At 42.4% G+C, this 22,718-nt stretch overlaps 2 protein-coding genes across 5 annotated transcripts in view; both read right to left on the reverse strand.

Moving 5' to 3' along the window:
* Positions 1–784: 784 nt before the first annotated feature.
* Positions 785–7,182, reverse strand: LOC119004489. Its single transcript, XM_037071436.1, has one exon. It carries the CDS (start codon positions 6,378–6,380, stop codon positions 5,748–5,750), a length of 633 nt encoding a protein of 210 aa, XP_036927331.1. The 5' UTR covers positions 6,381–7,182; the 3' UTR covers positions 785–5,747.
* A 6,537-nt stretch (positions 7,183–13,719) lies between these two features.
* Positions 13,720–22,718, reverse strand: part of rps6ka1 (ribosomal protein S6 kinase a, polypeptide 1) — a 50,641-nt gene continuing 41,642 nt past the window's right edge. For all 4 annotated transcript variants that reach the window (XM_037071424.1, XM_037071426.1, XM_037071427.1 and 1 more), the window contains 19 exons: positions 22,340–22,421; positions 21,292–21,372; positions 21,049–21,128; positions 20,719–20,825; positions 19,971–20,008; positions 19,391–19,533; positions 19,109–19,179; positions 18,883–18,971; positions 18,734–18,798; positions 18,526–18,628; positions 18,274–18,404; positions 17,659–17,784; positions 17,045–17,134; positions 16,770–16,928; positions 16,496–16,657; positions 16,323–16,399; positions 16,122–16,239; positions 15,882–16,019; positions 13,720–15,650 (listed from right to left, as the gene is read on the reverse strand). In XM_037071424.1, the coding sequence (XP_036927319.1) occupies positions 15,528–15,650; positions 15,882–16,019; positions 16,122–16,239; positions 16,323–16,399; positions 16,496–16,657; positions 16,770–16,928; positions 17,045–17,134; positions 17,659–17,784; positions 18,274–18,404; positions 18,526–18,628; positions 18,734–18,798; positions 18,883–18,971; positions 19,109–19,179; positions 19,391–19,533; positions 19,971–20,008; positions 20,719–20,825; positions 21,049–21,128; positions 21,292–21,372; positions 22,340–22,421 (1,983 nt within the window). In that variant the 3' untranslated portion in view covers positions 13,720–15,527. The remainder of the gene's footprint in view (positions 15,651–15,881; positions 16,020–16,121; positions 16,240–16,322; positions 16,400–16,495; positions 16,658–16,769; positions 16,929–17,044; positions 17,135–17,658; positions 17,785–18,273; positions 18,405–18,525; positions 18,629–18,733; positions 18,799–18,882; positions 18,972–19,108; positions 19,180–19,390; positions 19,534–19,970; positions 20,009–20,718; positions 20,826–21,048; positions 21,129–21,291; positions 21,373–22,339; positions 22,422–22,718) is intronic.

Genomic DNA, 22,718 nt, shown 5'->3' on the forward strand with positions numbered 1-22,718 from the left:
TCAGTAATGTTACTTATACAACAACAACCAGTAATGCTCTCATTCATTGTATGTTTAGCCATACATTGTAATGTAATGTACGTGCTGTGGAATATAATAGTAATCCATGAAATGCAGAGGAAAGCCTGCACTAATCTCTGGATTTATAAAAAATGGTTTGGGTTCAATTAGCTTTTTTTTTTTTTAATGCAAGTTTGTCGAGTTTTTACCCATCAGCGTTTGTAATCTTTAAACGACAGAATATAATAGGGGATGTTCTAACTTTCTAATGCCCTAGATAGTCAGATCTGCCTGTCTAAAAGCCATCCACATGGGTGATGCATTTCACTGAGTGAGCAACCGCAGAGACATCAGCTTAACATTACTTCACAAATCCCGGCTGGCAATATTGAGCACTTGGAAGTGGGATACATTTCCAGTAAATCTGCCCTTTCCATCTGAACACGGGGGTCATCTAACCTCCATTTAACCAAATAATCAGCTGTAAGAGGCTCTGATGAACAAGAAAAAGACTCTGACACTGGATGACTGCGTGTAGCTTTTCTCTTTCTCGCCTGCAGCATCTTGTTACGTCAAAGAGCAGTTTTCTGCTGATCTGGCACTACACTGCAGCAGGCTGCTGCAAGGTGACCCCGTTTACTTCCTAGACCTCCCACGCAACTGCAAAGGATGTAATATTTAGAGATCCCACCTGACTGAGCACTTCATGTTAGCAGAAAGAGCCTATTTAGGGCTTGAGACATGACAAAAAAAAACCAAACAAAAAAGAAAAAACACTCAACACTTTGGTCATTTAGTTTGTTTATTCTAATAATTCGGTCTATTTTACAAAACCTGATATGCTTAAAATGAAATCTTTTAACATTTACTAGTCTTGTACATTGTAGCTCTGTGCTCAAGTTAATGACAGTGTAAAGATTTGAAATAAGTGGCAGCAAAATTTAAGCATTAAACAGAAGCATAACATTCATTCTTTTACTGTGCAGCAGAAAGCAAAAGCCTTTTCAGAAGCAGAAAGGTTTGGGGACAACTGACCTCCAATCCAGCTGGTTTTTCGATTACATTTAGAAAAGTGGGCTTTCTTTCCTGTGAAAAGTGTCCCATGACCATAAATCTGTCACAAATCATTAGAATTAAGGCTTCGTAATTATTATGCAAATAGCTGATTCATTTAACATTCAGAACTGAAAGCAAATTGACTCCAAACCTGCTGTTGCTGTTAAGCATATAACATTTTCCAGGTAAAATTGGACTTAACATTCATACTAGTAGAGAATATACAGCTTTCAATCAAAAATATCATCATACTGTGAATAAAAGGTCATAAACCCCTGATTGAAGAAAAAACACAAAGTTCTGTGCTTCATAAATACGTACCGCACCCTACGTCACATAAAACGAAAACACAAAATATTAAAACATTCAGAGGATAAACAAACATCAGAAAAGTGTTTTTTGGACCTGTGCTTGTCAGTAAAGGGCTGTGAGAGCTGTTGTTGTAGTTAGTCGTTGTTACCTCAAGAATTTTTTTTGTTTGGTTTGAACTCTCTTGTATCAAAAAGTCACAAGACCTTAGAAGGAACACTGTGGAGTCAGCAGAAAAGATCCAAGCCTACAACAGGACTGTTTATCACACCACAGCTGCATGTTAATGGCAGACTGAAACTGCCAAAATAATAAATAAATGAAGAAATAAATAAATGGCTCGATAAATAAATGATATGCTACTAAATGCACCAAAAAACAACATTTGAAGTCAATTCAGGCATAAAATAATTTTTTAAAATGTGACATAAATTGATATTTCTGTTTTAATTTGCCTCTGTAGTTTTAAATTAATCCCTGTATTAATTTACTTTACCATTTAATGTAGGCATTTATCAATTTTTGCTTTTTTTTGTTAATTTTATTTCTGTATTTTTCCCTTTGCAAGATATTACAAATATAAATATAGTTTAGTTAGTTAAATAAATGAATATATTAATAAATGACATAGTAAGACAGTTGAAATAAAGGGATCAGTATATAAAGAAATAAATACAGAATACAAAACAAATCAATGTATATCACACTTTGAGATATTTAATGCCTACATAAAAAATATTTTTGGCGCACTTAAGAAGTCATATTTACTTCTGTGGTGGTGAAAAACTCCACAAGGAACCTTTAATGTGATTCCAAGGCCATGAACATAAAGAAAGGATTTATTGCCAATCACAGGTTCAGACAAGATAAATGTGATTATACCGTGTTCAGTGTCGAGGGAAAAGAAAACACGTCGGTAACAATTAACATTACATTCATTCTGCAAGTGGGCCCAGAGATCTTTGGGAAATCTTTTCATTCATAGAAAAACACAAAAAGGTGCAGTCCAACAACAGTGCATGAGTTGTTTTTTTTTCCTTCTTCTGCCCAGATGATGATGTTTCTGGATGAGGTTTATGATGGTCATGAGTTTGCCCGTTTACCATCTCCTTCATCATCAGTGTTAACACTATCACTGCCAATGCACAAACACTGCATAAGGCATATGAAAAGCAATAGGCCAGCTGTATATTCAGTTATAACTAGGTATATACATAGGACCATGAATACATGTTAAAGGCCTACTAGACCCTTTTATTCTGCACCAGCGTTTTGCTGGCAACTAGCCTAGCTGATAGCTGAATATTGTTTGGTATAGATGTGCACGAAGACAGCAAGCAGTACTTCCCTCGTTCAGGTGGAATGCTTATACAGAGATAGAAAACATTCAATGACAAGGTCATCATGGCTGTCAGGAATCTGAAAGCTAAGTCACACTGAGTATGTAACATTTTCTTTGCTTAAAGGGGTACTCCAGAGATTTAGAACTGCACTTTCATGAAGTTGGGATAGATTTTTTTTTTTTAAAAGCAATCACAGTAAAAGCAGCAGATCCTGATTTTTGGTCCCGATCAGAGTCTGACCGATATACTGGTTAGCCACTGTCAGCCCAAATGTGTGTTTCTGTATACAGTATATTTGGTTAGTATAAGAATGTTGGCCGAGCGATATCAGAATTTTTTCACTCCAATATCAGTATTGGGTCTGGTCCCCCCAAAACTGTATTGGTTGGGCTCTATCAGGGAAGTAGGAAGTGGTCACAGTCAGGTATGCTGAGGAGTCAGTCTATATTCTTGACCTAAGTGGTGCGCGACATTCATGTTTTTGTATAAATTTGAATATCTACAGCAACATGTATCTGATCATTATTTATGCCAATTACTATGGTAGATGGCAAACTTGAACACCAACATATAACAGGTCAAGGCAGCTGCATCAACTACAGTCAACAACAGCAAGGAGATGAAAATGGAGAGAAATTCAAAAATTCACTCAGTTATGTAACTTGTTGAGTGAGGAGAAACTTAAACAGTTAAACTTAAAGAGCTGTTTCTTACAAATTCTTCATCATTTGAGCCTTCTTGTAAATTCAGCATAATGCTATAGCCTTGTCCTCAGCACCCCTGGCTCCCTCATCCATGGGCTCTACCCTAGCCAGCATTCCCTATAATGCTACTAAATAGCATCAACCTTTAGTAGACTACAGTAACCTGACGTTCATATGGAAGATCAGCTGAGTGCCCCTTTAACTTTGCTCACAATCATCTTAGACAAACTGATCACTGAAGCCCTTATAGTGAAAATTACAAAATAACCAAATCCATCGGGCATCTTTGTTCTATTTGATCTTCATCAACATACGTTAAAAGACTTGTGAGTATAGTCGTCACATCACATTGTTCCTTCTTACCATGCCTGCAGGGTTCCTGATACAGGCAGTCTGGGCACAGAGCAACACATCAATGTCTTTTCCTGCCCTGACAGAGACAAAGAGATGTTCCTAATACATCTCAAACGATGCATGTCCCCGTCTTGTGCATCTTTGCGACCAGGGAGCAATTAAAACTAGAATGTCTGAGTACACATGATGACTTTAAAGACAGCTAAGTGATTACACACCATGTCCCTCTTTAGGAAAACTGCTTTGCTTTGTTCTCAGTTGGGGTCATTTATAATAAGAGAGCAAACAAAGCCCCATTCTGCACACGCAGAAATCCTTTCTCGTTCTTTTGGAAAGTGGTACACATAGATTGATACTAGCATGCTTTTTCCATCAAATGCTGCACTGAGACTGAATGCCTGCCTCTCTGCTATAACCTTTGAATGCCAAAAATAGGTATCCCTGGTGTATTGGCTGTGCTTTCCAAATGCAGGCATACAGCTGAAGCAGGGGATCGGTTGAACAGATGAATACAAGACATACCTAGTCACTGCTAATCCAGAGGGAAGAGGGATCGGAGGAAAGGAAAAGAATTAGGGCAAAAAAATGTGTGTGATCTATATGTAGAAACCAGGTCATCCATCGCATATGGGACAAAGATACTGCTGTGCATGGGAAGGATCACAAGCACAATTAGTGACTCTTCTATCAAATTCACCAAAACTACATAGAAACCCTGAATGAAGCCACATTGTCCAACTTCTTTTAAATGCCACAAAAAAAAGCTGATTATGATACCAGTGAGGCTGTTATTGCGCACGCTATACACTACACTTGTGTCAGTCTCGGAGCTCTAAATAGCTCGCCCAGACACAATCAACAAACAGTGACGGCCTACCTTAGCTTTGCTTGCTAATGCATGCGTGGCTTTACTTAAGTGCAAAGCCCTAATTATCAAATAAAAGAGCAGATTCAATAGCAGCTCGTACTGACAATGTTTTTGACTACAGTTGAAATGCAGCAGGTGTATTCCTATGCTAAATCCTGCAAGGGGCCTTCTACAGCTGTCTCGTAGTGTAGTTACAGTGCTCTGCTGGATACATTCTGGAGATTTTTGTTGAAGCGGATTTAGGATTGAGAGATGAGCGGTTGCTAGGTGACTGGATTAAAAAAAAAATAAATAAAAAAATAGAGGCCACAGGTGGAACAAACTCCCATCCTGCTCTCCTCCTTCTCCTTGTTTTATGCCGCCAAACACAGAGGTTGTGGTGTTGAAACGAGTGGTCACAGAGAGGCCAAGGCACATTTTCTGTGTAGGTCTCAGCTGGCTAAATTCCACACATTCTATTTCCTGCCTCTTTACTGCATCCTTTGACGTAACAGTGCAGATATCACAGCTTCACCTCTCGTTCTCTTTCGCTGCCCTTCCCTTGGAGAGGCAGACTGTTCCCGCTGCCTATCTCTTTTCCTCTTCCCTCTCTTCTTCCTCTGAGAAGTTTTACATTATATAATCCCTATTGGCTTTTCGGTCATTGCTGCATAAGTTAAGAGATGTGCAGCAAAGCGAGCGTTACCTAACAGGCCAGTCTGAACTCCCACATCACCTGAAAAATGACTCATCCATGCACCATGGATTCAATCTCAAAATACAATCTTTCCTATGCAAGTCCAACACCATGTTAAACTGCAAGCAGCAAAGTCAAAACAATGAGGACATAATGAAAACCTGTACACATTGCACTGGTACTGGCTTGATTGGTTTGCTAGCCAGATAATTTCCTCGGAAATGCACTGAATGCACTGAAGCTCCTTATACTAGCATTTGTGATTATTGTAGGCACTCTAAAGTCCTGGAGGACCAGCCTCAGGATACAAGAGCAGAAAGGTGGAAACATGAGAGCAGCCGTGTTGATGAGTGATAGCTAAAGAATGGAAGTCTAACCTCCCATTAATGTAAAGCACATTTCTACAGCGGTGGTGGAAATGCAAGTTGCTATTGCTCCTATTTGAGCTTCACAGGCCACGGGAGGCACGTGCGGAGTCCCAGCATGGAGGAGAAGACGATGGTGGGTCGATGTTTCTTGAACCTCAGGCCTTTCTTTAGCCGCTGGCTGTTCTCTGCCACAAACAGCTCCCCCTGCTGGGCTCCGCTAGATATCCGCGACACCAGCTCCCCGTGAACCACCACCTCCTGCTCCGAGCGCACAAACACTTCCCTGAGCTCCTCCAGTCGTCGCTCCATCTCTCTGATGACGCGCTGGCGCTCCTCGACCTCCAGGAGGCGCCGCCGAGCTGCCTCGAACTCCATGCTGGAGCTGGGGGTGACGAGCTTGGAGGAGGGGGCCGTGGCAGAGGTGGATGGGGGATCAGAGCGGGCTAGCAGAGCCCCTGTCACCCTCCGGAAGTCTCCCATGGAAATTGAGCGCCGGGTGGCTGGAGAGGCTAGGGCTAGGAGGGTGGAGGCTGATGTAGATGGTGGCATGGCTAATGGAGGAAGAGGAGGAGAAGACGACGAAGGAGAAGGTGAATCCGGTGGTTTAATATCAGGATGTGGGTCCTTGTTTTCAATAGCTGCTGCCACGTCCTCAGTTGTGTCCTCATCATGGGCGCCTGTGTTTCTTTGTCGTCCCTTCATGGCAACTGTTTAGCTCTTCCTGTACTGCTGCTGTCCTTGTTGTCAGCGTTGATGTTTTTCTCCCGGTCTTGCCGTGTCAGAGGGGAGAGCAGCTGTGCAGCCGTGCAGTCGAGCAGCAAGCGCGGAGATGTGCAGTGATCCAGCCTGAGGACTGCTCCATTCATTAATAAGAGATCTGAGGCAGGCTGGTGCTGTCTCTGCATCCGAGTGGTTGTGCTCGGGAGGAGCCTCCCGGCACCTCATTGGCTGCTGAACTCATGAGCATGTCAGCTGATGATTGGGCAGCCAGCCTCTTTGCTGCTGATGCTGGCAGGCTGTTGTGTCCTCTGCTTGACTGTTTTGCTTCGTCGTCGTCATCTGGAGCTCTGCTTCAATCAGCTCTGCTCAGCCAGGCGAGGCGGAGTGAGGCGAGACAGGCAGAAGGACCAGCTCTCGCTCCTATTTGCTGATCTTGTATTCTGGTGTCCTCCTTTCCTCTTACCAGCTGGTCTCCAAATTTCCCTCTTTCTGCCTCTCTCTTGCTCGGATGGTTGCCCATAGCAACACCGTCTCCGCATCAGATGGCAGAAGCAGAAGCAGGAGGGAGGGGTGTTGCTCCAGTTCCTCTCTCCCCTTTATCACCTTGCTGCTCGGCATTATCACCTTTCCCGGTACTCATTCTTGTGCCACATTCCGTCCCTCTTTTGACTTGTTAGACAGCTCACAAACTATGCCTCCTTATTTATGTCATATAAAAGTCATGTTTTTGCACACATACAAATACAAATGTCCAAAACACATAAATATCAGCAAGGAACAGACACATACACATTTAGAAAAAAACAAAAACAAAAAAAAACTGCAGAAGGTTACTGTCACTGCTCACATGGCAGGCGATGAAGACTTGCTGTTGCTAAGAAACTGTTGCAGCCCCTTTTTTTTTTTTTGGCTTAGGGGAAAAATGTTGTATTCAAAAACGTAGTAAATGTGATTAGCCAAGTATAATTCATATTACTCTGGCACAACACCAAGAGTGCATTCAACTGTGGTACCATGAAATCACACCAGGCTTATAAAAATTCTAAAACTGCCGCGTATCGTGCTCTATATGCTTCTATCTGCTCTAAGTCATTATTTCATGTGTAAAATTATCAGTAAAAAACAAGATACATGCATTAAAAATGGGCCTAAATTAAATGTTCTATTTTACCAGTATTAAAAAGGGCTAAATACAAAGGAAATCTCCACACTCACTGAGCACTGTGATCCCAGGAGTCCAATTTTTCAGAGCATTTAACCAAAATTAAAGCTGCTGTGATGAGTATAATCCTGATTTCTAAATAATCTGTTAGCAGGTGTGTGGCCTAAAGGATGAGAACTACGGTACCCTTCTAGTGGACAAAACATGGTGAAGTACCCTTTTATCACAAATGTCTGCTCGTGGTGCTCCATCAGATGCAACTAGTGCCATTTTTTATTTTTTATGGCCATATCACTAAAACATCCTGGTGCACCACTGTTCATTAACCTTGTGAATTGCCTAAAAATAATTAAACTTACAACTTGTATTTCAAATCAGAATTGTTGCAGCAATCACAATTTTTGACTTCACTGATCTGATGGTGAGTAATTACATCATGATACAATACAGTCTTTTTCTTCTCCTGCTGCTGGCTATAATATCCACTCCATTATCGGCTAAACTTACCCTGCCCGTCTAGACAAATATCGACCGGCTCTGCAGCTGCATTGCAGAAGTGATTTAATATGATGACATGAAGACACGTATAAAAACACACTGCACAGACACGCATACACCGGCACATTTGGAGCATTAAGAAGTGATGTTTTAAATAACTACCTTCAGCTACAGTGAATAAAAACAACGAAGCTTTTAGCAGGATGGAGGTGTCCGTGCGTGAGAGTCTGTGCGCTTGCATATTTTAGGGTTCACTTAGCTCTTTGCTTTTATCTCAGGATTGGCATCGCATTAGCGGTAGCACTGACTGCACAAAACCCCTCCTCTGCTTTTAGCTTTGCTGATCTTCTGATCTCTTGAGAGTAGAGAGAGAGAAAGGCAGGGGAGGCTGCATGTTATGTGCCTATTGAAGGAAGAAATGACAGGAAACCCTAAAGATGCTCTTCAGGTTTCAGTCTTGTTATTCAGAAAGTCAGAAAGGCATTTGGAAAGAAGAAGAAGAAAGACCTTTGCAAATGGATCAGAAAAATAAAAAGGGGAGCAGAGACAATTATGCTACTGTGGAGCTGAACTGTGGCATGAACATTTGAATAAGAAAAAAAGCCTTTTTACAGAGGTATATCTAGAACATTTTGTAATATAAAAATCATTTAGAGCATAGTATTACATCAGGGGGTGAATAATGCAGCCTTATGAGTTGTATTTGCATATGTTGCATCATTTCCCTTAGATTTACACCAGTTGCACAACATGCTTGAGTGAGTAAAGATTTTTAGGGATGAAGACAAGATGCTTCAGCAGAGTAGGTTTGTTTATCATGATGCCTGTTTTTGGAAGACTCTAGTGGTTGCGCAACATCCCTCAGTTAAAAACCACTCTCTCTCTCTCTCTCTAAACTAATCCCACATGGTGCCGACAGTTCTGCACGCACAGATTGCCATCATCGTTGGCAAAACATCTTGAGCAGCAGGACTTGGCCTGCCTGCAAACACAGCCATGCCTAACCAAATAACAGTTTTGTTATGACAAAGTCAAAACACACGTACTAGGACACATTGTTCCACATTTACAAGCACACAGATGACATCCCCCCCGACACACACACACAAAAACAAGTCAAATTGTTCTCTCATCATTTAGTGTGCAGAATTAATTTCAGTGTTTAAGTGCCGACTGTAATCCTTCCAAAATACAATTATCTCTGACTCTATTCCACTCATCCATTCCCATTTATTTCCCTCTTCTCTCTCTCAATATAGCTAAAATCATGATGAAAGCCTGCTCTCAATCTCTCTTACCCCAGCCTCTGTTTCAGATTACTTTAATCTGCGGTGTGTGTGTATGTGTTTGTGTGTAGTTGGTGTGAGTGCACATGATGAAGTCAGAGCGTCTGTCTGTCTTTACCTTGTCCATACGGCTTTGGGTTATAAATGACTGTGACTGATTGTAGTTTGGATAAGCAGTTTGTCTTAAGCATGAGAGTTGCGTAGTGTGTGAATCTAGAGATCTGCATGCTAGCAGGCTACAGCTACTGTTCCTATATACAGCATTCTGTGCTTAAGAAAAAAAAAAAAAGAATGGATTTCTTATTATATAGTTAGCAATATTATGATTTTCATGAGGGCTATTAGGCTGATTTTTTGGACTTTATGAACACTACTTTAATCTCAAATAAAGCATAATAAAGCGGAAAGGCGTAGAGAGCATACTTCCGAGGCACCAGGATCCGTCTCTTTATCCAGATCTGCACCAAGAGTAAACTGGGTCTATTCTGGGCAGAGAGCCATCCTCCAACCAGCTAAATAACAAATGATGTGTCAGATCCTGCCCTGGTGTTTTAGTCACATGCCTTTCATTATTACTGTAGAAGCAACAAGAACACAATTCTGGGCCGAGAGTCAACCTCCATCCAAGTTACATGGAAATCCACTGGGTAGTTTTTGTGTAACCCTGCTGACAAACCAACCAACTGACCGGCCGACAAACGTAATGTCCTTCGTGGATATAACTCAGTTTGGGAAAATCTATGGGGAAAAAATGCAAAGGGAAAACAATACAGAAACAGATATAAAATGAATAATGAATACACTAAATATTGAAATGGCAAATGGAAACCTAGATAAAATGGTAAATATGAAAAAAAGAAATGTGCCATATTTTTCATACATTTTTTGATGTCTACATTAGTTTTTTGATAAGTCTTTAATGTTATTTTCAGAGTATTTAATGGCATGTTAATGTACTTACATTGGTCCTCTGTACTTATTTGCTCCTTTCTGTCTGATCATATGTCTAACAATAAAAGGGTAACTGAATAATATTACTCTATGGAGCTAAAAAACATTACTGTAGCAGCAACAATATTGATGGGAAATGTGAGAACATGTAGGAGCAGAGGACATGAAAGAAGCTAAGCTTTTACATTTTCTAGTTTTTTGTCTTTATATTTAAGTTGCTGTCTAGCAATGTTGGGTAACCTTCATTGCTGCTGCATCCATTATCATATACACTGCATGTCCCAGGTCATAAATCACAGGCATGCATCTAGCTACATGACAGTTACACTAGCATAATGTCCCACATATGAATTGTGCAGCTTGTGTTGTATGTACGAAAGCTAGCATTGTGTTTCTGCTTGTGTGCAAAGTTAGAGTGAATTATGGGTGACCACTTGGTCCCCATAAAAATGATAAGTTACCCTCGGAGATGTGCTGTACAGACAGTGGGGGAGGGCCAAAGTGTCAGTTTAAGGTTTTTGCGCTTGCAATTTAACAGCAGCACAGGCGAAGCTATAAGCAGCAAATCACAACTGTAACTCACACTGAAAAACAAAAACACACACAAAGAGACCCCTTTAAAATGGAGCAGCACCTCTTTAAAATATTTAGCCCTGGACAGTATCCATCAGACAAGACTTCCACCATACACCCACGCAGACACACTCCCACCCTTTCAAAAATGCAAGGAAAAAAAGAGAATTCAGCCTCCATTAGAGCAGAGCTGCTTGAGCTGACGGCTGCAGTAAAGTGAGGAGAGAGGACCTGAATGAAAACTGCATCTCTTTCTTCTACCCCCCGAGACAGGAGGCAGATGATGGTGATGATGCTGGTTTTCCACTGCTCAGTAATCAATATCAGTTGTCTCGTTCTGCTGCTACAGGCTGAGTTAGTCAGTCTGTGTGTGTGTGTGTGTGTGTGTGTGTGTGTGTGTGTGTGTGTGTGTGTGTGTGTGTGTGTGTGTGTGTGTGTGTGTGTGTGTGTGAGAAAGAGAAAGAGCAGGAAGCCATTAATTGTAGTGTGAATTACTGGTAAGGTGACGTCAAGAAACCAGCGTATAAATAATTTAACACCGCATTTCTCACACATGATTGGGGAACAGTTCATCCGTCCAACATAAATCATGTCATCGGGGTGAAGACGAGTGAAGAGAAACACAGCAACAGAAGCAGCAGGTACTGTGTATGGCTGTTATGCAAGTAAGCGCTGCCGTGCATACAGACACAGGCAACAGCAGGTTAAAGGTACGATGTGTCGATACTGGAAATGAGTGCTGGAGAAAAGAGAGCATAGAGGAGGAGGAGATTGAATGTAAGAGTGAAAATGCTACAGGCAAAAAGAGGCAGATGGAGAGGCGCTGAAACAGGAAGTCATTTACATGCAGATACTGTAAGCTGTCAATAATGTGCATGTTTAAAAATACATCAATTTACATTTAACATGGCACAAACTGTGCAGCAGTCACTTGAAGCTGTCTCTCTCCAGCAGTAGGTTCCAACACTTGCATGACAGCAGTTAAAAGAGTAAAGAAGAGTCGGTGTAGCAGTTGTGGTCAGTGGCGAGTGCTTTCACAGTAAAGCATTATACTAGCTAGACAGGCCATGATTCATTTTACTTTTACATAAAAAAAAACAAGCTTGCACTTTATCTCCCTCCTGTGACCAACTGTGGAAACACACCAAGCCGTGGGCCCACAAGAAGGCAGGAGCTCAGGGGTCAGATGAACAGAAACATGATCCAACTTTTTCTCTCTTGATACCAACTGCCTCAACTGAGCGCGGCACAAATCTGATACCGATGCTCTCTTTTCCCCTAATTTAGAATCTGTACACCCCACTGCTTAGAACTACTTTTTCATGTAAAGTAACATTAAGTCACAGCTTTTATTATGGCATGCAGACTTGATACAGTAAAGCAATCTCATGGCTGATACAGTAAGGTCAGTATCATATATTGAACCAGTGTATCTGATTGTGAATTGCTACTTAAATAATAATTCTTCTCTGATCCACTAAGATTTAAGTTTACAAGATAAAGTTGAACGATAGAGTCATGGGACAATAGTGGATTAAACAAAATTGACGATAGTGCCATCAATAAAGGGTAATCTGTTTGTCATGAAGACTACTAGCCAGCCTGCACCACAAAGTCTGATAATGGAGGAACTTTTTAAAAGGACCAACCCTAAAGATGTCTTAAGGTGTCTCAGCTTCGAGTGCCAAAAGTTTTAGCCATACTTGGCTTCTTCTCTCTCTCTGGATGGGGATGTCGGTCTATTGGCTCGCCATATTTGCAGAGACTAAAATATCTCAACTGTTGGATGGATTTCCACAAACTTTCATCCCATTATTTTTCATTCAAGACATTTATGTGCTTAAAAACACCTGCAAAACGGTGCTTTTGATTGCCAATTAGCAAATGTCCTCATGTTTGCACGCTACAGAGACGCTGAATTCATACCTGCTGAAAAGCAACATGCTAGCATTCTCACTGTGAGCATCTACCTCAAAAATCTGATATCGACTTTGAAGCGAACAATTGTTTACTTCAAAGCTGATATCAGTTTTCACTGGCATGACTCTTTCCTGAGGTAGACACCAAAAGTAGTGCTAACGAACAATCTGCCACACTGACAACTAAGCACACAGACATGACATGGACAGCTTTCCCCACGGACTCAAATTCAAACTGTGGCTAGCTAGCAAACGCTAACTGCTAGCAAACACAGACAAAATACTTGTTATTCAGTGCTGCAAAAATTAACACTGCTGACAATTTTAAATGCGTTTCATAGTACTGAGTGGTAGAGGTGAAGAACTGTTGAACATATTCTGTGTTTGAACTACTTACTGGAGGTCAGCCACCGACGACAGGCTGCCAGATCCCCACACAAAGCTGCACCATGAGCCAGGTGATACTGATGACAGTTAGGTGGCAGTGGATCAAACCATTATGAAACAACATGTGGGGGGGTTGCAATAGTTTGAAAACTTTATTAAAAAGGTGTCCAATTTCCACCTCTGCACTAGTGAGGCCTAATACCCTGCTGGATGTGTAAATTGTGAGTGCCTTTACTTTGAATCAATGTAAATTTTGTATTTGTATCTTTGTAAATAACAACTCACTGCCACACTGTTTATAATGACGCGTTATTTTTGTACAATATTATGTTCATATGTTTATACGAGTCTATTTTATTTCTTCCCTTTTAATCGAATTGTTCATTTTTTAAAATATCATTATTGTTTTTTTTAATAATACTACTGTCCTTTGGCTGCTGCGGCAAACAAATTTCCCCGTTTGTAGGACAATAAAGGAATACCAATTCTCATACTGATTAAATGAAATGCAGTGAAAAGCTTAACAGAAAAACAGAACGAGACAGTTTGTCGTAGCAACTGAATTTTTAATATTTGTAAGATATAAAAATCTTCTTCTTTATCATACAATAACATCTTACCATAAATTCAGTCAAAGGAGGGAGAGATTTGCCACCAAACAAGAATTATAACAGAACTTTGATCCCTTTGAGGTAAGACAGCTGGGTCATTGATTATTTTCTGCCGCAAAGGTCTCCCCTTCCACGCGTGAACACTGTTGTCATGTGTAATCCATGTAAGACATTCTGCCTCACCTGTAGGCTTACAGGCACCGAGCTGAAACAAGGACCTAGCCCACGAAGCTACTTACAATGAGACACACGTACTCTTCTTCAGGATGGGTCAATAAAATGAATCGAAGTCATAATGAAGGAAATTAAGGATCAGGAAATTCAGAGATCACAAACCTGTGATTTGATAGAAGGGGGAAAGAAGCTGTCTTGGAGTGCTTGAATAAAGACACAGCCAGCTTTTTCTCCCTTTTACAGTGCAAGGAGAGACCTGTACGGCGTTAAGTCCATAGACTGATGTGCTCAGCGTATCTTTCACTATTTTTAAATCACCACTTCCTTTAGACATGAAGAAAATAACAAAACGATCAACAACAAAAGCAGCCAACACAGGAAACAGCATTCAATATGCATTATCCAAGAAACAGTGACAGAGAAAAAAAAAACAAGAAGAAATAAACAAGAAAACAAAGCAAATATAGAATTTTTTTAACATGCCACATTGTTCCTTGGGCAAGTTTTCTTTCACAGAAAGCCACCTATTTTACTAGTTTTGTAGTAATAAAAAATTAATAGACATCTCAAAATGGTTGCCAGCAGGTTGACCAAGCAGAGCAAAAAAAAAAGGGAGAGGAGAGAAACGAGGAAGCCACATGACATCATCACATCACCGGACCATGCACATGACCCTGCAGCATCCCGCAAGACAGTACACGCACAGACACACACACACACAAACACACACACACTGCAAGTCATGCAACAGACACACACACGCGCACACACATCCACTCATACACACACACTCTTCGTTAAACAAAATACAAGCGTAGATTGACATTAACCAAAACATCAGCATTTGACATTTCCTAGAATCCACATATTCTGGCTGTACCAAAGCCAAAGAGGCAATTATGGCAGAAATGTTTAATATTCATATTAATAATGCTCTTTCAAAAAACATTTAACAGCAGTTGGACAGTACTGTGTTTTTGTGCCCTCAGCACAGGTTGATTTGGCGGCACACCCGGTAATATAAAGCTCATCAACTTTACAAAAAGAACAGGAAGACAGACAACAAAAACAGGCAGACAGACAGGCGTGCAGCAAGCTGGATGACAACTGATTACAGCAATGATGAGGGGAGAAAACTGTCGTTGTCACAATCAAAAAAACATGGCTGCATCGACTCTGTTGCAGGTCATGCACAATCACCCTCACACACACACGCACGCACGCACACCCAAGCACACACACTCACACAGCACTAATACATCTGCCAAAAACCTGCACCCTTTTGTTTTTTAAATTTTTTTTGCCCTCATCACCCCCATCAATCATCACGATCTCATGCCAGTCCAGAAGGAGATTGGCTGACAGCATCTGACGGGCCCGAACAAGGAGGATGACGGTGAGAGCGGGACAGCTGATGTCACAAGACGGGGGCAGGACCACAGTCGGTGTTCCTTGGCTGGTAGAGGCGGATGGACACCGAGTCCCCGAGCAAGCTGACTGGGTGGTTTGGAGCCAGGAGGTGCGGTTTTCAGTCAGTCTCCAGTGAGCTGATTGGTTGTTTCGTGTCTCTACAGGGAGGTGGAGGGAAGTTTCTTGACACGCCTCTGGGCTAGGAAGGAGCTCTCGATGGGCTTGAGCTCTGGAGTCGGCTGGGAGTTCTTCAGGGCGGAGTAGGTGGCTGCCATCGCACCCTGATACATGAACAACAGCTTAGTGAGTGCAGCCCAAATAAACCAGCTATCGCAAAGGTAGGTATAACAAAGGAAGCATGATCAAATGGAACAGCTTCCAATGAGAATCTATCTTACAACACTGTCCAACAGAGTAGCCTATTATTACATGTGATTCATTTTCATACTGTCCGGTAGAGTCTTCTTGAATCTATAGGTATATGAACACTATTTAAAGATAGGCGCTGTTACCTTGACCAGTTTGGGATCATGATGTGGGAGCTGGCTGTTGGGCAGTTTGTCTCTCTGAACAATCCAGGTATGTTTGAGGACCTGCTTGGCAGTCAGCCTCTGATGCGGGTCCACGTGAAGCATCTTGGACACAAGGTCCTAAAGAGAGCACACATTAAATATGAAACCGATATTATGACAGAAAAAGTTATCGCTGAGGATCATGAGTTCAGGAGTTGTCGGTCAGATCTGCAGCTCTACCTTGGCAGCGTCGGACACGGTGTCCCAGTTTCCTCCAGTCAGACTGAAGCTGCCGTTGCCTATCCTGTTCAGGATCTCATTTGGGGTGTCCTCGGGTCCGTTGGCAAAAGGAGTAAAACTGGTGGAAGACACAGATAACAGAGTGAGTATGAGGAGCAGCAGTGGAGAAAAATCTGCTCAAGTAAAAGAGTTGGTATTCACCCAGCCAGCATAGTGTACAGCAAGACTCCCAGACTCCAGATGTCACATCCTTCATCATAGCCCTGACGCTTCAACACCTACAGTGAAGTCCAGGGAAACACATATTTTAGTTCACATCTCAATACGTGTCATGCCTCAGTTTCATCTGGGTCTGAAACAGCGACTCTTCTTACCTCAGGAGCTACGAAGTTAGCAGTGTAGCATGGGGTCATCAGCAGGCCGTTGTTGGCGCGCAGTTGCTTAGCGAAGCCAAAGTCACAGATCCTGATAGACTCCGGGTTCCCTGACTCGTCCACATAGAGGATGTTGCTGGGCTTCAGGTCTCTGTGCACCACCTGGAGGATGAAAGTAGGATGGAGAAACATTTTATTTTAACAGTAAAATTCTCAAAAAAAAAAAAAAAAAAAGAAGCAATTTTGAGATTTTGGTATTTCTAGTCGTCCTCACCCCCTGTGAGTGCAGGTACTCGACGGTCTTGGTGATGGTGTGAAGCACAGCGCTGGCCTCCCTCTCCGAAAAGAACTTCTGTTTGAGGATCCGATCCAGCAGCTCTCCCCCGCGCATCAGCTCCGTCACCAGGAACACCTGCTTACTGTTGTCGTACACCTGAGACAGAAGCGCACGCGCATTAATATGCCACCAAATGTGTCCCGCTTAATGCCCACGGCAAAAAATAGCACATGTGGGTTTTTTTTTGGTTTTTTTTTTTTCCCCACACTCACATCCTTCAGCGTTATGATGTTGGGGTGCTGTCCATATCTAAGCAGAATCTCGATCTCCTCAGAGGGGTCTGTGCTGGTCTTGTCAATCATCTGTCAAACACAGAAAAACAAGCGACATGAAGCTCAAGTGGAGATGAACGGTCTGTCTTCTGGCCGTTGGCTGTTTTTCACAAATAACAGTTTTTTTTCCTGGAAGCGACACGTCACCTAAAAATCCAAAATGCATTTTTTTTTTCTCTGACCCATAGGGCTATTAATCAGTCTAGATTGTTTCAGTGTGCCTTGCTGAACTTTGGAGACCCTGCAGACATGTCTGCTCACTCACAGACGAGAGGCTAATTTTCATGACAGCGTGGGGGTGTAAACATTAATGCTGTCCTCCTAGATTTTGGGTTACCTACCTTCTTTCTGCACAATGATACAGTTGGCAGGTTTAGTTAGGGAGAGAGAAAATAGTTCCTACATCAAACAGCTCACAGCAAAGAGCTTCTAGAAAGAGACGTTGGTGTCTTGAGCAGCTGAGTGCCAAATTGGGGTGAAGTACCCCTTTAAGTGATACATACACATTATTAAAGGTTAAATCGCAAAGACAGAAGTTGTGTGTGTGTTCGTACCTTGACAGCGTACTCTGTGTTGGTGGCTTTGTGGACACATCGTTTGCAGACGGAGAAGGAGCCCATGCCGATGTCTTCCTTCAGCACATAGCCATCGCTGAACAGCACGTTCTTCCCGTGTAATTGCTGCAGAGAGAGAGTTGAGGAGTTGAAGAGTTGAGGAGTTGAGGAGCGGCGGTGAGGTGAAGGTGGGGAGCAGTGAGCCGACAAGGTAGAGGGATGTCGGTGGTTCTCACGAATCTCTTTCAAGCAGCGTTTCCTTTTTTCAAGTTTTTCCTATAGTAAAACTATCACCCTCTCAATCCTGCACACGGAGTTAATTACAGCTCTTGGCAGGCATGAAACCGGATCTGAAGATACGTACCTTTGTTAAGCCTTCTCTTCTCCCTGTCTGCCTCACACACATCTTCCCTCTTTCATGTCACCACCAATGACAGCTAACTGTGAGAATAATTAAACTGCTATAGCTCAGTGTGGATCAGTCATCCTTCAATAATTAAATGCTTCAGGTGCGTTGGAGGGAAAATCCTAGATTTTTAGACTTTGTCTAAGACTTTGTCTTATCTTCCACATGACCTAGTTCAAGACAGAGTAAAGAGATTACTCAAGTCTGACCTGGACCACTGGGTGCGGCTGAGGCTTGACCGGCTCCTCTGAACCTTCCTCCTCCAGCAGAGTTGACGCAATGAAGCTGAAGCCTCTGAAGAGCTGGTGAGCGCCGGCACTGGGTGGCACGCCGGGGGAGTCTAGAAGATGATAAGGGAAGTATTGAAAAATAATGATGAATAAATAATACACGAGAGAGGAAACAGACATGGAGTCTACTTATCTAACAGCACCAGGTGGACATTCAGACTGATGTCTGACCTTTAGGGGTGCGGGAGGTGAACTCAGAGTCAAAGTAGAAGGTGTCATCCGGACGCGCCACCGCTGGTCTGAATGGAGGCTTCATTTCTTTTCTGAAGAGTTTCTGAGGGAAAATAAAAGGATTCAATAGTTGAAGGTTTTCCTCACGCACAGCCTGACAGTTGTTACTGAGCATACAATAAAATATCCTTGACTGCAAAACACTCACATTCCAGTCAATGGTGGAGAAGAAACCATGACGTTTTATCTCCTCTGCGCCATCAGCACCAGATCCTGTAATATACAGCTACAGTTAACAGCAGCTTGAAGTGTATACTTTTCCATTTGTGAACATCATGTTCAGGAGATGATACTAACCCAGTCTGTTGGCGGGGTTCCTCTTGAACAAAGCCCTGAGCAAAGACTGGGCCTCGACGCTCAGGAACTGAGGCATTCCCAGCCGCGCCCTGCAGGCAGAGACAGACAACACGCAGCTCAAATTATTTCACCAGATATCAAGAGACGCGTTCTTTTTCAGCAGCGACACTTTGTGACAGCTGGTCGCCTGTGCCGGGTTTAGTTCCTCTGCCTAAAGAATACTCACTTCAGAATCAGGTTCATGGTTTCTTTGCGGTCCTTCCCTTGAAATGGCAGCGCTCCTGTCAACATCTCAAACTGGGAGACAGAAATTACAACCGTGATCTATACTGTATGTACGTGTAAGTGCTTTGTCCGATACAGAAACAAAAAATAATAAGTAATATTGTAAATATTTATAGTGGAGTGGAAGTATATCATAACAGAAATGCAAGTACCCAAGTAGAGCACAGGTACTTCCTAAGTGCACTTGAACGCAGTACTTGGGAAAACACCAACCACTGCTTACCATTAGTACTCCAAATGACCACCAGTCGGCGCTGTGGATGTGCCCCTGCCTGTTCACAACCTCCGGTGCCATGTACTCCACAGTACCACAGAAGGAATACGCTTTCTTCTCATGATCAATGGCTTCTTTACACAAACCGAAATCTGGAAAAACACACCACAAACACACAGTTAACAATACGTCGTCAATTTCACCCAAATGTATAAAACATAATAAAGACTACTGTAATCTGCAGCTGGACTATCTTCGCTTATGAATCCAGCGTTTTCAGCAGTCGGCACTTGTCTTCATCAGCACGAATTGTACCTTTTTCCTCTCTATAATCTCCCACCGTCACCTTTGGTTCAGTGGCGGCATAAAGGGTAAATAAATGGCGTGGATTATGGATGACGATAGAGATAAACAGGAACGATAAAGTATAATAATTAACACGCAGGCTCATATCTGGAGCTGGTGAGATAAGGCCATTTCCCCACCATGAGTAATAAAGGTCAACAATGTAGAGAGGAGGAAAGTGTGTGTGTGTGTGTGTGTGTGTGTGTGTGTGTACTGGTTGTGAGGGAAGAAGCAGGAGACTCACCGGTGAGTTTAATGTGTCCCTCCTCATCCAGGAGAATGCTGAAAAAAAAAAACATTGTTGGACGTTTAATCACTGGACATCACACGCTGCACATTCAGCTTAAAGGTATGCTAATGACTAACAGAACAGGTATAGGCTTGTTTTCCAATAACTGGGTTTGTCTCTTGTGTTTGTATGCGCACCAAGAGAATGGGGAAGTGCGGAGGCTGAGCAATGCACATCAATAACTGCTGGGAGTAATGTAACCATAAAAATGAATTAAAATGGAGAAGAACAAGACCACGAGCAGATGTAAATACGGAGGGGTTTTTAAAAAAATGTTAAAAAAGGTGTTGCGAATGTTTAATGTGGTGGGTTTGCACTCGTAATGTTTGTTGCGCCCAAGGGGAAACGCACAACACATTATGTGGAGGATAGATCTCTGTAAAATGTTGAAAGTGAAAATTTAAACTTCCGCCGGATGCCATTAAAGTGAAATACAATAACATCTAATTCGGGAGAAAGGTTTTGCTTTACATCTGAGCACTTAATGTAAAAAAATCCAAGCTTTTAGCTACTGCGTCTCTTATTAGGTCATTCTAAATCAAAGGTCTCTGCAGCGGGGACAAGAGCTTTTTCATAAAATCTACAAGAACATATATGCCTCAGTACTGTAGTGGAGTTATTCTCCTGAGATTTAGCTTTGTGGATATATGAATGGTCCGTGTCTTCTGTGACGGTGCGTTCAGCATGACCAATCCGCTCTTACTTCTCAGGTTTCAGATCCCTGTAAATGATGCCCAGGCTATGGAGGTGGTCCAGTCCCAGTGCCAGCTCTGCTAGATAAAACTTGACATCCTCCTCCGTGAACATCACCTGGGAGACACATGCAGAGAGGAGGGTGAGTGAGACAGGCGGTTCGGACCCGGTATCAACAACCCCTTTGAACAAATGCAGTAACTGATAAAGGTTACTACTTTGACACCCAAGGAGAAAGCTGGCAGACTCCCTTGAAAAAAAACGCCAATTTTTTAGACTTCATAATTCAGCAAACGTATCCGTTTGTTGCAGCGACGTCGGTGTATGTATTTGCTCTCACCTCTTTGGAGAGTCTAGTGAAGAGATCTCCTCCTCTGAGAAAGTCCAGGATCAAGTACAACTTCCCTTCAGTCTGGAATGCTGCAAATAAACAAAGGTTTCAATCAAGTCTGATTCAACGGTACACCAGGAAAAATGGCTGAGAAAAATGTCTGGAATTTGAAGCAATAAGACGGTATTAAATCAGCACAACTTTGTTTTTTTTTCCCCCCAGCTTTGGAAATAAAGGTTCAGGCCGACTCACCATAGTGCAGTTTGACAACAAATGGATGGTTGACGTCTGCCAGGATGTCTCGCTCCATCTTGGTTCTCACACGGTCTCTCACTGAAGGAGGAACAGGCACACAGGGTTTAGTTTAGTGTGAATCTATAAAACCTGAACACATAAAGCATTACTTGAAAACATGATGCTGGATGTGAAAATGAAAAGTAGCTGCAGAGCCCTCTGTTTTTTCCACTTTGCTCAATCTGGTTCAGCAACGGCACGGACAAATGAGGTTGAAGAAAACATGTATTTTTGGCGGCACAATCCATGATTCATAATTGTAGAGGCTGCTGGGTTGCACTCTGAGGCAAGTCGCAGTAACTCAAGTTTTCTGGAGCTGTCAGACATAAAGTTCGGGATGAAAAATGCGACAAAATAAACGAACTAAGTGCTGCGAGAACAAACTGCAGTGGATTCTCCGGTGTGCACACACACGGCATGTTGATGAGTTGTCTTTCGCTGTTCCCCAGCAGGTAAATAAATCACTTTGTCCCAGTATTGTAATCCTACACTGCACCGTGATAAACGCTTGTGCTCAACAAAGGAAGAATTGAACCATGCAAATGAAATCTGTACACCTGCACACTAAGAACGAAACCACATGTACAGATAGAGGAATGTGCAAACAAATCTGCTGCACCTGATGTTTATCAAGATAACGTGTGAAAAGAATTAAAAAACAACAAAAAAACCCCAAAAAACAGTAAACCGCTACAAGCTGTGGTGGTCTCATCAAGCTTGCATACTTCCACTTTACAGTTCTCCGAGTTACAGGAAAAGCATACACCCTCTTACATGAAGCCGAGGGCACAGCCACTTGAAAAGAGAACACGAAATCACCACAAGAGAGGAAGCTTCATGAATTGATCCCACGTGAACCTGGGGCTCAGAGAGGCGCAGCTTTACAAAAGGAAATACATACAGGGTTGCACCAAATGATCATTTTAAACGCTCCCTCCTAACAGACGATCAGATGTGAGATCGGCTGCAGAGCGACTCTCCTGCACCACATCACAGGGCGGCTCACCTTTGAGTGTGGCCTTCCTGAGGACCTTCATAGCGTAGAGCTGGTTGTCGTCGGGAGGGGTCACCTTTCGCACCAAGAACACCTGCAGCGAGCCGAACAAAGGTGCCACAAAAAAAACATCTTAGGTCAGATCAGGGGTTGTGAGCCTGTTTACACCTGGGATTAAGACTGGGCTTGGGTGGTCCGATCACAGATGGAAAGCTCTATAGTTGGTCAGTTCTCACCTGACATTGTAATGCCTCTCAAGTGACGCATACATCACTATGACAAATAGTGGGGACAATGTTAATAAAGTTTATTAAGTTACTCCTCACTCAAAACCTCTTAAAGTTGTTTTTTTGGTGATTGGCCTGGTGATATTGTGGGTGAAATCAGCTGA

The sequence above is a fragment of the Acanthopagrus latus genome, chromosome 16 (assembly GCF_904848185.1).
Source record: "Acanthopagrus latus isolate v.2019 chromosome 16, fAcaLat1.1, whole genome shotgun sequence".
In the NCBI taxonomy this organism is placed as follows: Eukaryota; Metazoa; Chordata; class Actinopteri; order Spariformes; family Sparidae; genus Acanthopagrus; species Acanthopagrus latus.

Bases quoted from the DNA above. Each gene is read 5' to 3' on its own strand.
- LOC119004489 (XM_037071436.1), bottom strand. From the start codon at position 6,380: ATGAAGGGACGACAAAGAAACACAGGCGCCCATGATGAGGACACAACT.